The sequence below is a fragment of the Vicugna pacos genome, chromosome 22, assembly GCF_048564905.1.
Source record: "Vicugna pacos chromosome 22, VicPac4, whole genome shotgun sequence".
NCBI lineage: Eukaryota > Metazoa > Chordata > Mammalia > Artiodactyla > Camelidae > Vicugna > Vicugna pacos.
In genome coordinates this window covers 21,459,708-21,475,581 of record NC_133008.1, presented here as the reverse complement: position 1 = coordinate 21,475,581, position 15,874 = coordinate 21,459,708, and the positions used below count along the sequence as shown (strand labels likewise).

Below are 15,874 nucleotides of genomic sequence, written 5' to 3'. Positions count from 1 at the left end.
GGACTCTTGGTCCCAGGTTGAGACAGCAGGGCCACCCAGGCTGGCCCAGTGGAGCTGGCCCCAGGCTGAGTCACACCTGGGCATATGAGCCGCCTTGACCAGCCAGGTACAGGAGCAAACTCCAAGGAGAGGAGGCCCAGGCCTAGAGAACCACCTAAACTTAAGGAAGCCAGCACTAGTCAGCTGATGGGGGTGCCAGTTCCTGAGGACAGACCCCCAGAAGGGCAGAAAGCTCGAGGCCGTGGGGTAGGAACTAGGCCAGTGCTTTTGGTTTCTCTTCTTGTTGAGGGGCTGAGGCCAGTTTCTTGAAATTAAGGAAGAAGACTGGAAAACGGGGATGTCCCGACACCCAGCTCAGGCGGACGGCGCCTTCCGGATGCCCATGGGCAGCTAAGAGGCCAGAGCTGGGGAGGTGGCTCACGTCACCAGCGGGCAAGCAGGGGACTGGGCCAGGGGCCAAGCCGGGACTGCCCAGCTGGAAAGGTCAGGGCCGGCAGGCGCGGCTGGCGGCGCGGGCGGGAAGCCGCGATTACGCACGCGGGGGATGCGCCGGAGATCCGAGACGGCGCGTCGGGGACCCAAGACCCTGAGCTGCGAAGTGACCCTAGGGACTGTCTGTACACATTCTTGGTCCAGGGCTAAGTAAGGGAAGAAAAACCAAACCGCGAAGCGGGGGTGGGGGTGGGGTGGGGCTTTTAAAGGGCTTCGCATTCGCAGCCGCAGCAGCCCAGGACACCCACCCAGAGCCGCCCGCCCCAGGATTTCATCAAAGCCTCACCAGAGGACCCGCGGCAGGGAGAAAACCCAGGCCCCGAGACCATTATGAGATTCTGCGTCCAGGGCGATGGGGGAGGTGGGTTGTGAAAGCTGCCCTCTCCCTCCCCAGCGACCCTTCTCTCCTTTCATTCAGGCCTGTCAGCAGGGCCCCTGCACAGCCCATCCTGCCAGGGGCCACTGCCCACATCTCTGCTGACGATGTGGGTTCTCAGGGCCCAGGACACACACTCAGACCCCATACCCCCATCCCTCACCTTTGTTAAAGTGTCTCTTTGTCACTAGACAAGGATTCAGGCAGCAGCACGTCCCTGGAGGGGGGCCACAGGGAAGAAGCAATGATTGGGGGTGGGGAACTACATTCTCCACATAGGATGGGAAGGAGAAATCTTAAATTCAGAGATCTCTGAGATAACTAGGCCATGACTTTGCAGGTCTGCTAAGTGGAGCTCTACAGGCCCCACCAACTTTTCTTCCCATCACCCCTCACACCTGGTCTCAGGATGGTGACAAGTAGCACCCACATCCACAGGAACTGGCCTCCCAGCACAGGGCCGTCCCTGCGGTTCCAAGGAGAATGTTAGCAGACGGTATCACTGGAAGCATTTTTTTTTATTTTTTGAGTTTTACTGTTATTGAAGTATAGTTGATTTACAATGTTGTGTAACATAGTGTTTTTTTGCAGGGGGAAGATAATTAGATTTATTTATTTTAATGGCAGTACTGGGGATTGAACCCAGACCTTGTGCATGCTCCATATGCACTTTACCACTGAGCTATACCTTCCCCCCTCTCTGGAAGCATTTTGTACAAGCACTGGCTCAGCCTCTCAGGCAAATCACTGAGATGTGGACAGGTGGTTCCCTGACTTGTAGAGGAGGTAAAAGGTTCACGAAAACCTCCCTCACTTGTTCCTCGAGGCAGCTGCCTGTCACAGCCTCTCTCTTGGTGAACTCTGGTGTGAATGGTGCTTGCGAAACAGGGACGGAGGGCAGAACCTTGGTGGCAAAGCCGGGCCATGTGGGTGTCACGCTGGCTTCTGCCCAGAACTTCCCTCCCCCACCTCCACACGGCTCCCACTCTCTCCCCCACTGCCCAGACACCAGTCTTGCTTTTCAACTTTTGTAAGAGGACATTGAGGGACATGGCAACCTGTGCCCTGGTGAAATGCTTCCCCTTAGTGAGAGGCCACAGCCTGCAAAAGGAAATTTCTTTCATGGGTCTGTGATTTCCTGAGAACACACAAGATGAACCCAACGGTTCAAAGGAATTATGGATTTGCCATTTGTAGTTGTATTTGTTTTTATTTCTGTAACACAAAGAGGGAGAGAGGAGGCGAAGGGACAGGGCCCAGTGTCACCCTGAGACAGCTTCTGAGGCATCTGTTAGTCCGGATTTGTTTTGCAAAGGCAATTTCGGGGTCCGTGTTTCAGGAAACTCTCCAGGCTGTCAATCTCAGTGCAAACAGCTTAAAATGAAAAAACTCCCGTCTGTTCGCCACACGGGGGTCTAACACAAAATGCAAAACAAACCTGTTTGGAAAAATGCCGGCCCTGAAAACAAGAGCGCGGGCTTTAAGGACGCATTAAACACAGGATCTTCCAGGAATCAAGTTGGCTGTGACTTCAACAAATCAGAAGCACAGAATAACATTTCCAACTGTAGAACTGCTGGCTTAAAAAAAAAAAAGAGGAGGCTCACAAGATGACAGGCAAGGGGTCCTCCCCCGACACCTGCCTCTTCTTTTTGTTCTGAATTGACTCATGAACTGGAGAGTAGAAAAGCAGCCTCGGGGGAGGGAGCAGATGCTCGGTGGTGTCGGAGGCAGCTCAGCCTCTGCGGGAACGGAGGGTGGCTCACTGTTTGCCTGCCTGTCTGCCCGGCTTCTTTTCTGGCTGACCTCTGCCAGTGCCTGGGATCCCGCCTCGGCCCCGGCCGCCAAACACACCTGTGGGACAGAGGAAAGGGGCTGTAGCGGAGCTGGGCTGGGAGGCCCCACAGTGGACTGGGAACAGGGCTGGGAACACTTGGACTATGGCCAAGTCATCAAACCCGTCTGAGCCTCAGCTTCCACCTCTGTAAAGTGGGGGCAGTGACAGTATCTCCAACGAGGAGGGCAGGCTGAGAACCTGAGGTGGAGGGGTAGGGCATAGGTAGTGCTCCAGAACATTCTCAGTGTGACAAGGGACAAGACCAGGCCTCCCAGGGGAGCCAGGGATACCAGAGAGGACAGAGGTTGGCACCAAGTCACACTGGGGCTAGGGGCAGGCGTCCTGGGAAGAGGGCAGGGGGCTAAGATGGTGGGTGGTCACTGGAAGGACAAAGCCAGAAGGGCTTCCAGGAGGAGGAGGGAACAAAGCTAGGACAAGGGCTGGACTCAGTCCAGGGGTGAGGCAATGATCCCCAGCTGTGAGGCTGGCGACTGCACCAGGCGACCCAGGCCTCCCTGGCTCTAGCACTGCCCGTGTCTGGCCCAGGAGAGAAATGACTTGGGGGTCTCCTGTGTATCCAGCCTGGAGAGGGGAAGGGGAGACTCCTGAGCTCCGACCTCTGCAGCCAGCGGTGGGGCTGTTTCCAAAAGACATTTTACATGGAGCACGTGGCAGTGCTGCTGGAAGGAAGCAAGTAGTTGAAGATCGGGTGTGCCCCTGCCCAAGGAGGTCCCAGAAGGGTCAGGGTAGCATGGGGACACGGAAATGTGCACACAGCCCCCTTCCGCCACAAATATGCAGTGGGGGGCCCTTTGGGGACAGAAGCCAATGCTGGCAGGGTCTGCCTAACCTCATCTCTCACAGGGCAAGACCAGCGTCACCAAGGGGAGCCTGGCCACTTGGGGGCTCCTGTGAGATTTCCACCTGCTGGTGAGGGCCCCATGGCCTGTGTTCAGAACAGTCCCAGCAAGCCACTCTCCCCAACCTCCCAGCTCCTTCGGGCAGCTTATTCAACACTGGTGGCCCCCAGTGAAGAGCCCAGCCCTCAGGACAGGTCCTGAAACCCCCAAGGGCCCTCCTCACACCCAGGCCTTGGCTACCCTCCACCTGGAATGCCCTCCTGTCCTCTTCCCTCTGGTTCCTCACATGTCACTGACCAACACGTGAGCCTTGGCTCAGGGCTGGCTGCTGTGTCCTTCCTGGCACACAGGAGGCCCCTTCAGATGGAAGAGACAAAACCAGGTCCCTCCAAGAATAAGAGCTGGGCGGGAGAGGTGGGGAGGGGTGGGGTCTGCAGATGGCCTCTGGGCTCAGGCCACAGCTGATTGCACAAGTCAGCCTCTAAATTTTATGCCAGATTTATAATCTCAGGGTGGTGTGGGTGGGAATCTATCGAAAAGGCATGATGCCAGCTTTGTATACGGAGTCACAGCAGGGAAGGGTCCCACGCTGGCCCTGAATCAGGGGTCCTCAGCAGCAGCCTGATGAGGCAGGCACCATGGAACCCTCTCTGCAGAGTGGAAACTGAGCCTCCTCGGGGAGATGCCCAGAGCACCTGCCAGGAAACAGAGGCAGGGCTCGAGTCCCGCTGAGTTAGTCTGCTGGGCTGGACCTGGAGCTAAGGAGCATCAAGAGCCACTGCAGGAAGGCCCCAGTGGGCGGGGGAGTCAGCACTGACCACCAGGACTCAGCCAGGCTCCCAGGGTTGGGCAGGCAGCAACCAACAGCATCAGCCGTTCCACACAGGAGCGCCCTGTGAGTCATGAGCCCTCAGCTTTATGTAGGAGGGGCTCAGAGCCAGGCCCGGGGCACCATGACAGCACCAGCCAAGAATGTCAACACTGGGCTGGGACAGACACCACGTGCTGCTCTCACCCCACAGTGGGGAGGCCCTGGCAGCTTCAGGTGGCCAGCCTGCTAGGGGAGAAGCGGGGAGAGGGGAGCCTACCTCGTCCGGCGCCCCCCATGCCACGGCCCTTCTGCTGCTTCTGCTGCTGCAGGCCACCTCGGCCACGGCCCTTGGCCACCACCTCCTCCTTGACCATGTCGATGATCTCATCAGGGATGCGCAGGTACTTGATGGTGCTGCCGCGGATGTAGCACTCAGGCATCCGCCAGAATTTGTCTCCATCCTGCACGAGAAGGGAGGTGTCTGATCTGGGGAAGAGGGGCTGTCCCTGCAGAATGGATGCAGACAGCACAGGCAGCATCTGTCCCCTCAGGCCGCCTGTGCCAGGCACCACCTTCTCAGGCTGCAAAGTTCTTGTCCTGGACATGACATGAGAAGGGTCCCCCTCCAGCAGGATCTCTCCAGACCCTGGACAGCCCTTCGAACATGAGGAGGGTGGGGTGGGGCCATGTGAGAAGGCCTCCGTGTCCTCAGCCTGCCCTCGGGTGTGGGATGCAGCCCGAAGCCCAGAGACAGGTGAGTCTGTCCCACATGCCAGGTGCTGCCACAGCCTAGCTCCTTCCACCTCCTGCCCCCAGCTTCCCAGAACTCATCTTCTGGAACCCTCTCTACATGTCCTGACCCATTCCTTCACCCAAGTATCTCCTGACAGGGTCTGAGCTGGGCAGGGGACACCCGCGAGCAGGATGGAGACCCTGCCTGACAGGTGAAGAGGGCCAGGAGAGGGGTGGGGAGGTAGGTCTGGCGCCAGCCAGGGGCTGCTCCAGTGATGCCAGTTTTCAGGGGAGCTAACGGAGGCTAGAGAGACAAGGGGGCTTGTAACGTTGCAGACTCTAGGGCAGCGCCAGCCCTGCTGTTCATAGGATGAATGCCCCGCCCCCTCCACCATACACCCTGTGACCAGCACAAGGCCTTCCCCACTGCCAGCCTCCTCCTGCTGCCCTTGGGAGACCAGGGCTTCTTCCATCAGATGAGCTCTTCAGCCCCACCCCTGCTGCCCTAAGCCAGAAGCCGGGGCAGTGCTCTCCCCCACCCCAACACACCCCTATAAATCAGACCAAGACATCTTCCTGCTTAGATCCCAGTCAGGGCCCTGTCAGCCCAAGGATGAGATCCAAACTCCTCAGCATGGCTCCAGAGGGCCCAAGATCCAGCCCCACCCTGGCTGCCCTCTCTCAGCACTCGATCTGCCTTCCAGTTGGAATTTTCGGGAACACACACAGTGGGCTTCTGGCCCCCAGCACTCTGCACACGCTGTTCCCACCTTTCCGTTGTCTGATGAACTCTAGCCATCAACAGGCTTTGCTTCCAGCCTCCTGAAAACCCCCAGTCCTCCTGCCTGACACTTGTCAGCGGTGCCTGGGTCGGTCCGGCCCAGCCCAGTGGAGGCACTAGGCAGGGACAAAGGGAATGTTTGAAGACCAACTCTTCCCAGGAACACACGTAAGAGCCCCCAACACAGAGGAACCCCAAGAGGCCTCAGAGCATTCCTTCCCAGAAAGGGGAGGTGAGGGGCCAAGTCCCTGGGGATCCAAAGTACAGCCAGACAGAAACAAAGATTCTGTGGAAGCTTAGGGCTGGGACTGGGCGCTCAGGGCTCAGCTTTCCCTCAGCTAAGGACAGGCCAAGCCCAGCACACTCCCAGGAGGAACACAGCTTCTTCTGCTTTTCACAGGGGCAGCTAAATGCCTCTCAATCCTTGCTCTTCTGTGGTTTCTCAGCCCGCTGCCCGAGGGAGGGAGGGGCTGCCACTACCTGTTTACAGATGAGGACGCCCCTGGCCTGAGCGAGATCATACCTCACACCGGCCTCTCCTCCCAACCACTGGGTCACAGCGTGGGGGGAGCCACATGTCCAGTCTCAGCTGGTCATGGAGGCCGGACCGACCTTGTTCTGAGACGCAGTGACTGGTTCTAGATCCCAGGCCTATGGGCTGTGTGCAGGAAGACGTGCACTCAGCTGGACACTGCAGCCACACTGGAAATAAGACACCTGCCACCAGGAGTTCGGGCACAAGAAGCAGGTCACAGAGCTGAGCAGGTGCGGGGAGGGGGTCATGCCCTCCCGGAGACCGGAATCCAGGTGAAAGGAAAGGTCTAGCAGAACCCAGTGCAGCTTAGTGGGAGGGAGTCCTGCCTTAACCACCGTCTTCATCCTCGGCACTCTGTGGGTCACCCCAACGTGGGGAAGGCCTCTGACCTTGGGTGACATTCTCCCCAGCCCTGGCCCTGTACTTCCTGGTTTCAGGTCTGAGGAGGTAAACAAGCCCCTGGGTGGACTGGACATCCCAGGGCCATGCCACCACAGCCTGCATGGTGGGCAATGCCCACAGCCAGGACCAAAGGCAGCAGAGGCTGACAAGGAGAGGTGGGCCCAGAGACCACCCCTCCTTGTAGAGTAGGTATTTACAGCCAGAAGTACCCCAAGGCCTAAGTCCCTCAGGGTCAGATTCAGAGTCCAGGGCACTAGAGACTTGGAGCCTTGTCCATCTGTTCCCTCCACATCCCGCCCAGTCCCTCGGGCCCCACCCGCCATGAGGAGTCACCCACAGCAGGATGACCTGCGGTATAGGCTGCGGTATGCCCCGTCCCACTCCTCCCACGGGGCCCAAGGAGGGGCCTTCACCCCACTTGGAAGTGAGAACGCTGAGGCTCAGTAAGCCCCAGGTCCAAGTGCACATTTCCAGCCACACTTCCCCCACTTCTGGCGCTCACCATACCGGTGCTGTCCTTGGGCCCCCAGGCAGCGGGCGCAAACTCGGGGCACAGGGGACTCACCCTGGATGTGCAGATCACCTCCCGCAAGTTGATGTTCATCCAGTTGTCACAGCTCACCAGGTGCCCATTGTATGTCTCCCCGTTTTTGAGCTCCACCAACTGGAGAGAAATGGGTCCCACGTTAGTCTTGGGCCCCAAGGAAGGTAGAGCCTTACGCCTAAGAGTGGGTCTCTCTCACTGGGCCCCATTCAGACACGTCCTTGGCTCTTCTCAGGACCCAGTGGCCACAACATATAGCACCCCAACCCTCTTCAATTATGACCTAGTCTTAGAAGCAACGTGCTCTGCTTTCTCTATACGCTTTGCTGGGCACTACAATGAAGCCACTTTTTTTTTCTCTTGGTGAAAAAACTACAAATCTTTAAAGGGACGAGTAAGATTAGGGTAACAGGGTGGCCAGGGGCCAGGAGGCGTCCCAGGGGGCAGGTGCCCAGTGATGGCACATGCCTGAGCATTGGTGGTCTGGAAACAGTTTTTCATTGCAATAATTACTCGTCTATTTTGATGTGTTTGGGGAAAAGCACGTAATTCTGAAGACATGCTATTGCTGGGAAGGGAAAAGGGTGAGATTTAAAAAAGAATCAATTCAGTTCTCTGCCCAAGAGAAATGAAGAAACACATCCATGGAAAAATGTGTACACGGATGTTCATGGCAGCCAAAATATTCACAAATAGCCAAAAAGTGGAAACAACCCAAATGTCCACCACATCACCAATGGACAAATGGATAAATATACTGTGGTGTGGTCATACAATGGAATATCATCCAGCCTTAAGGAATGAAGCCCCAACACACGCTACAACATGGACAAACCTCAAAAACATCATGCTGAGTGAAAGAAGCCAGACATGAAAGGCCACACAGTATATGATCCCACTTACAGGAAATGTCTAGAACAGGCAAATCCAGAGACAGAAAGCAGATGAGTGGTTGCCAAGGGCTGAGGGGGCAGGGGGCAGTGAGAGCAACTGCTAAGGGAGACGGGGTTGCCTTTTAAGGTGACGGGATTGCTCTGGAACTGCACACAAGTGGTGGTGGCACAACGTGGGAGATGGACTGAATGCTCCCAAATTGTACTCTTTTAAAAGGTTGAATTGTATGGTATGTGAATAATATCTGAATCCAAAAAACAGAAGACCACAAAACCTATTGACAGACCCCACAATGGATCACGAAGGACAAAAGCAGTTTAGGGAATGTGTGTTGCACGAGCACATCCATGTTTTAAAAAAATCATTCACATTTACTAGATAAAAAACAAGGTCCTATTGTGTAGTAAAGCAAACTATATTCAGTACCCTGAAACAACCTATAATGAAAAACAATACATGGGGGGAGGGTATAGCTCCAGTGGTAGAGCGTGTGCTTAGCAGGCATGAGGTCCTAGGTTCAATCCCCAATACCTCCTCTAAGAGTAAATAAATAAACCTAATTACCTCCCCCTACCAAAACACATACAAATAAAAAATACATATATGTGTGATTGAATCACTCAGCTGAACAGTAGAAACTAACACAACATTGTAAATCAGTTATACTTTCATAATAAATAAATAAGATTTTTTAAAAAAAATCATTCACATTTACATACACATTAAGTCTGGACATGTATGTATCAAATAATTAGTTAAATAACTGGGAGTAAATGAAGAGGGGCTTCTGCTTTCTAGGTCTCTCTAGTATTCAATTTTTTTTCTAATTAAAAACTTTTGGTGGGGGTGCAATTAGGTTTATTTATTTATTTATTTCAAGGAGGTACTGGGGATTGAACCCAGGACCTCAAGCATGCTAGGCATGCACTCTACCACTGAGCTATACCACCCCCTAACTATTCGACATTTTAAATAAGCATGTATTACTTTGAGCAGCAGCAGCAATGATACAGGTCCTGAGATGTGTGGGAGAGGGAAGAGGTCAAGCCACTGTTTCGTGGACAGGTAGAAAGCAGGTTTGGCTGTCCCTGACTCTGAGCTGAGGCTGGTCGCCACTGAAACTTGCCATCCCAGACCTGCACGTACTCACCATTGGGTGATTCTGAGCTGTTTTCAGCAGTGACAAGGGAAGCTGAAAGGCAGACAAAAGCACATGACTGGTCTGTTTCATCAGGGCTGTGGAGCCCCCCGCTCTGGGCATGCCTGGAGCTTCAGTGCCCACAAATCTGCCGGCTCATCACAGCACTGGGGGTGCAGAAGTGTTCATCCCTCCATAGAAACACATCCTAACTGCCTAACCCCAGGACATATACCTGCCTCCCAGTTTAGGACAGAAAAGTCTCAGAAACCACCTCCCCTATCCCTGCCATCTCAGAGGCAGCTGCCCTCTGGGCTTGATGCTGACCATTCTGGGCATTTCTTTGTGGCTCATGCTGCATACACCCACACCTCCGACAGGACCAGGCGTAGCCCTCCAAGCTTATCAATAGCATCAAAGCACACAGGTTCTGCTGCTACTTGCGTCTTTTAGCTCAACTGATGCTTCTGAGATGTATCCATGTTAATACACGCAGCTCTAGCTAGGCCTTTCATTTTCAGCATCACAGATGGTTATCATCACACCCACTTTACAGATGGGGATACTGCGGCTTCGAGACTGAGGAACTTGCCCAACCGAAAGCTAGTGAGAGACAGAGCTTCGCTGGACCCCATCTGCCAGGAGCCAGCTCCTGCCGAGCCCACGCCTCAGAAGGCAGCCCCGACAGAACCAAGAGTGATTCGGCCAGGTGTATTTGGGAGTTAACTCGATCTGAGGAGGCCACATCTGAGCTGGGTGTTCATGGAGAGGAATTCACCAGATGAGAGGAAGAAACATTTCAGGAAAAAAGTCTGTGGTTACTGCAATGATAGCAGATAAAGGATGGAATTTAAAAACTCATCCGGGTAAGGTGAACTTTCAAGAGAGTTCTTTTTCCATCATTACTAAATTTTTTTTATAACAAACATATAACATAACTGGGGAAAAAATCAGCTCTTTTCATTTTGGGAACACAAATCATGACCTATACACTGGGGCCTGCCTCTAGGTCTCTAGAAGGGGCACTCAAGTGGCAGTGCTGGGGTCCAGGGTCCAGTGACAGCCTATCCAGTACAGCCAGGTGAAGGTTCTAGACCAAGGGCCCCACAAAACAAGACACTGCTTCAGAGAGGACCATACCTTGCCCTAGCAATTTGGAATTCTAAGTTGGCTTGACCCCCAGGAGCTCTTTGTGGGGAGTTTCAGGCCGCCCTCACGTTCCCAATAGGGGGCAGCTTCTTCTTCAACTGGTGGGAACCAGAGGCCTCTCTGCGAGGAGGCCACAAATGGCCCTTAATGCCCAGAGGATGGCTCTCTATGGAAGGGCTTGGTGTGTGTTGGAGGGGAAATCCCACATCCCATGGGCCTTCCCTGAGAAGAGCCACCCAGGGGCGGGAGGGCGGGGGGAGATCCAGTGGCGACAGGAAGCCAGGCCCAAGCCCACTTCCTGCACTGGCTTCCTGGAAGGGCAAGATAAGGAGGAAGGAGGGGCCACGTGGAAAGAGATGGCTGCTCTGAGAAGGTTGGGTGGGTAGGCAGGCCGACTGGGGTCCCAACATGGCCAACCTGCAGCTCCTGCCCTCACCTCTGGAATGCACCTGTGTGATGCTGCCCAGGCACAGCGAGCCGTGGAGGAAGAACAGGAGGCTCAGAAAGGCCTGCAGGAGCCATACACCCAGGTGGCACTTTACTATGGAGAAGCCTTGTGCTTTCCTGGGCAAGCCTGTTTTCTTGTGTCCCCAGTGGGTACCTGGACCGGGGAGATGAGACACCTGGGTCCTCCTCCCAGATCACCAGAGAGCGGATAGAACCAGGTTAGCCCTGGAAGGTGAGAGTGAAGATGGACTCAGCGCTGAGAGGTGGAGGGAGGGTCGGAGCAGTACAGCCAAGGCCCCTCTAGATGAGGCACCAGTGGCGAGACCAGGAGGGACCTACCCAGGGACGCAGCAAGGTCCTGGTAAACCTGGGGAAAGCAGGCTGATGCCTGTCAGCAGGGGACCCAGAGATGGCCTTTTATGGCATATGCAGCTTTTATGCCAATTTCTCTCTGGCTCTGACCCTATCCCAGCTACTGCTGGCAGTGTTCCCTCCGAGTACGGCTGCGATGCAGATGGGACCAGCACCTGCTCACAACTGTCCTCCTGTGCACCCACTCCCTAGGTAGGCAGCAAAGCCAGGCCTGATGCGCCTCCAGCAAACTGGCCTGCTCTGTTCCTCACACACCCCGCCTGCTGCTGCTGGCCAACCTTTGTTCCTCAGTTCCCTCTGCCTGGGGTGCCCTTCCCCTGGCTGGTAGATCCGCCTACAGCCAGGCCCTCATTATAACACCATCTAGGGAACAAGGTTTCCACCTGGGCCACCCTCTGCTGTTTCTATTATAGGCCGTAACCAGTCTCTAATTAACTTGTTTATTTATTATGTCTCCCTAGCTAGACTGGAAACGCCAAGCCTCCTGCTAGACTGGAAAATTCAGAGGGTGTGGACTTTGTCCAGCGCCAAACACCGGGCCAGGCACATGAGAGGGATTCAGTAAATATTTGCTGACCAAATACAGCACATACCACCCAGGGACACACTTAGGGCAGGGGGATACTTGCCCAACCCCACAGACAAGGAGAGGCTCAGATTAGGGGGAGGTGGCACTGGGATAGCCCTCCAAGACTGCAATGGCCTGGAGCAGTGGCCACATCTTGCCATCCTCTACATCCTTGTCCCGGACTATGCTGGAGACAGAGGCAAGGGGAAGGGGAGGATCCTGGTGAAATAGAAAGCCAGGGGGCGGGAAGCGAAAGACGGAGGAAGGTGCCAGGGAGACAGAAGAGGGTTGAACACCCAGTTCAGGGGGAGACAGGGCCACCTGGAGCTGGGAAGGTCACAAAAAAGCTTCAGGAATGACAGTTCCTTTCTCAGAATGTCTGGTGTCTGGCCCTCAGGTCCAGACCAATACAGGACTAGACCTAATGGTGCCCTAAGGCTCCCGATTCAGGAAGCTGTTACTCAGATCTTCCACTTCTGGCCCTGTCCCGACCACAGGGAACGGGCGGTGTGTCATGCCTTGTCCATGCCTGAAAACTCTTCAGAAGATGGCAACAGGCTGGACGAATGAATCTGTACTTCACAAAGGCATGGGTCTAAGATCTGGGAATACACCGGGGATAAAAAACAAAGATCCTGTTTCCATGGAGCTTAACAGAGATGGATTCTTCCAGCTCTACCCATTCCCTCAGACCAAGTCTACCCTCCAGCAGAGAGGAATCTGCTCCCTTCTCTCCATCTCTACATCGACTAGAAGTATTTAGTGTGAGCCCTCATCACGGGCTCTGAGAAATGTGCAGCAACCATCTCAGAGTGACTCAGGTGCTGATGGGCCAGCCACTCTCCCAGGAGGTTCCCAGTTCTAAATTCCTCTGGGTGGACCTCCATTTCCCTGTTGTACACTGAAGGCCCAGGCACGCTCTGACTTAGATCCACAACTTTCACAACTTGTGAGCAGCATGGCCCTGGGGAGGAGGCTTCCTGTCAGGTCTTCGATCGATTTTTATTTCTGTGAACTGGGATGAGCTTAGTCCATCCTTGGCTCAAAATGCCCCCTCCCCGGAATGCCATGCCATGTGACCCAGGGAGAAGCAAATCCTTTCCTAGGTCTATTTTTCAGTCTGAAAAGTGGCGCAGGAGGCTGTGCGGTTAGTATCCTAAGGGCCTTACAAGCCCTGAAATTCTTCAAATTGGTTTAATTTGAGAACGCAGACCTGTCTCCTACTTCTGGCACTCCAGCTTTCCTAACTATTAGGTTAGACTGGATAGAATGCACTCAGAACCATTTCCTTGCCTGAAAACTCTGCTGCATTCACCGTGCCCTTCGATGGGTTCCCTTCCTCTCTGGCCTCAGTTTCTCCATACGCAAAATGGGTACGGTGAGGCTAGGCCGCTATTCTATGATAACACGTTCGTCCAATCCCAAATTCCCCTGACAACATCGTGCTGCGTGTTCTGAGAAAAGCCCCTACTCTCTTCAGTCTCAGTTTCCCCCACCTCGGGCCGGGGGCAGAACTCGAGGCCCCGATTGCACGATCCCTCCGGGTTATCCCTGCCCCAGCACCCGCCCCGAAAGCCCTCGACAGCCAGCTCCCTCGTTCCCCTGCCCTCACCATGGTGTCGGCGGGGACCGGGCTCGCCGGCCACTTCCGCCGCCGCCGTCGCCGCTCACGTTCCCGCCGGTAGCCGCCCCGCTGCGCGCCACAAGCCTGAAATGGAGTGGCAGTGACGCGAGCCAGTCAGCGCGGGACTCATGAGATGGACAACCAATCCAAGCAAAGTAGGGCGGGACCTATTAAGCCCGAGGGGCGGGGCAGGCCGTGTTCCCACCGGAGAAATAAGGGACAGAATCGTAAAGTGCCGCTGTGAGAGCTGCAAAAGGGGGTGGAGCAACGTGCGCCGCGCAGGAGGACTTGTGGGTAAGGGCGCATGCGCAGATGAAACCCTAGGCTGATCTCGGGGACTCCACCGTGTGGACAAAGTCGGTTATTGCCTCCAGTTTCCAAATGGAGGAACGAAAACTCCGTGGTTATTGAGATGTGCCTAATGTCTCCCTTCGGGCTCTTACTCTGCTGATTTTCATTATTGTAGTTGACCGTTATCTAAGGCACGTCTTTTGGTAGATTGGAATCTCGGCTGTGCCCCTCAGCCTCTGTTTGCCTCCCTGTAAAATGGGCGTAATAAGTGTCTGCTCTAGAAGGTTTCAGTGAGGACTAAATGAATCAAGCCATGTAAATGCACATAGAACATCATTTAGCACATACTGAGCACTTGATACACAGGCATGCAACAAATATTTCTCGAGCACCTACTATGTGCCTGTTCCTGGAAACACAGAAGTGACTAACCGGACAAAACTCCTAGACCTTCTGAGGCTGAGCAATAGGTGTCCTCCTCTAGTGACCACCCTTCACCAGGCTTCCTGAATGTCAGCATTGGCCTGAGAGCCTTTTCTTACTAAGCCCAGGGCCAGGTTCTTCTAGCTGAAAAGACCCTATGCCTCTCAGAGCTGGCTCAGGGAGCCCTTGCTCCTTAGCTTCTCAATAAAAGATTCCCCTGCATCAGGTCTCAGAGACCTGGGCAGAAAAGGATGAGAATCCATTGGTCCAGCCACCTGCCATCAGGCAGGCTTGGGGCACTAAAATCTCCCCTCTGGGACATGGTGAGGGGAGAGGGGTCTGGGGAGGGGATTCCTCCCCTTTCCTGCTTGTTAAAAACAGGAATACAGATCTTCTTTGACTTGTGATGGGGTTACATCCCAATAAACCCACTGTAAGTTGTAAATATTGTAAATTGAAAATGCATTTAATACACCTAACCTACCAAACACCATAGCTTAGCCTAGCCTAGCCTACCTTAAATGTGTTCAGAACATTCACATTAGCCTACAGTTGGGCAAAATCAAGCACAAACTAATTTTATAACAAAGTGTTGAATATCATATATAATTTATTATATATTGCATTGAAAGTGAAAAACAGAATAGTTGTAAGCGTATCAGCTGTTTACCATTGTGACCATGTGACTGACTGGACCTGAGGCTCATTGCTGCTGCCCAGCATCCTGAGAGAATATCGGTACCACATAGCCTAGGAAAAGATCAAAATTCAAAGTTCGATTTGTATGGAATGATTGCTTTCACACGTCGTAGAATTGAAAAATCTAAAGTCAAACCATCATAAGTTAGGAATTGTTGGTAACTCTGCCAATCAGGGTTACTGTGTTGACTGATCAGATGTGGAACCTGTATAAAGTGCCAGGCTCCCAGTAGCCCTGGACCAACAGTTGTCCTTCATGTCTTGGTTTGGGGTTTGCCCTCCCCCAGAATCTGACCCTGAGATGAGGACTCAAGGACACAGAGCATATTCAGGGGATGACCTCAGGAGGCACCCCCAATGGGGATGGAAATCTGAGACAAGGAGGGAATTATCCCTGCAGTGGACGCCAACGATAAGGTGATGGGTTAGTCCAGCTCTGGACCTTAGGAGACAGCATAAGAGCTTGTGTCTCATAGTGGTCCCACCAAGCATCAGGACAGCTGAGGTGTTTATTCCCCCTGCTATCACTGGCTTGGGGATGATTCCAGGAATGCCAGTGAAGGCTGAGAAGTGTGCAGGATGCTGGTAGGTGGCCAACAGTGATATACCAAATGGGTTAGAGGGACCAGGGTGACCAGCCAAGACTTATTTGCCAACGGTGAGGCCACTTGGATTTAAATAACAGAAACTGGGGTACATGAAGTGCTCCAGCATCAACATAGTGGTGGAAGTAGGAAGAAAATCGCGTGCTGGTTCACCTCTTTCTGACTTTTCTAGACTTTTCTATTTGCAGTCTTTCTTCTTTTGCACAACTGACAAACTCTTACCCTTGAAAACTCTGCTTGGGTGACCCCATGTGGCGGAGTATGGTTACTGCAGTTTTGTTAGCTCTTTCGACA

At 53.9% G+C, this 15,874-nt stretch overlaps 1 protein-coding gene across 2 annotated transcripts; it reads right to left on the bottom strand.

Annotated features, from left to right (window-relative positions):
* Positions 1-2,058: 2,058 nt before the first annotated feature.
* LSM4 (LSM4 homolog, U6 small nuclear RNA and mRNA degradation associated) lies at positions 2,059-13,678 on the bottom strand. Of its 2 annotated transcripts, XM_006199058.4 has the most exons (5): positions 13,551-13,678; positions 9,415-9,456; positions 7,392-7,490; positions 4,654-4,837; positions 2,059-2,722 (listed from the first exon to the last, which is right to left on the bottom strand). In XM_006199058.4, exons 1-5 carry the CDS (start codon positions 13,551-13,553, stop codon positions 2,631-2,633), a joined length of 420 nt encoding a protein of 139 aa, XP_006199120.1. In that variant the 5' UTR covers positions 13,554-13,678; the 3' UTR covers positions 2,059-2,630. The 2 variants fall into 2 exon arrangements, with proteins under 2 accessions (XP_006199120.1, XP_072803474.1); XM_072947373.1 differs by lacking the exon at positions 9,415-9,456 and having other exon boundaries at positions 2,435-2,722; positions 13,551-13,664.
* Positions 13,679-15,874: the final 2,196 nt, after the last annotated feature.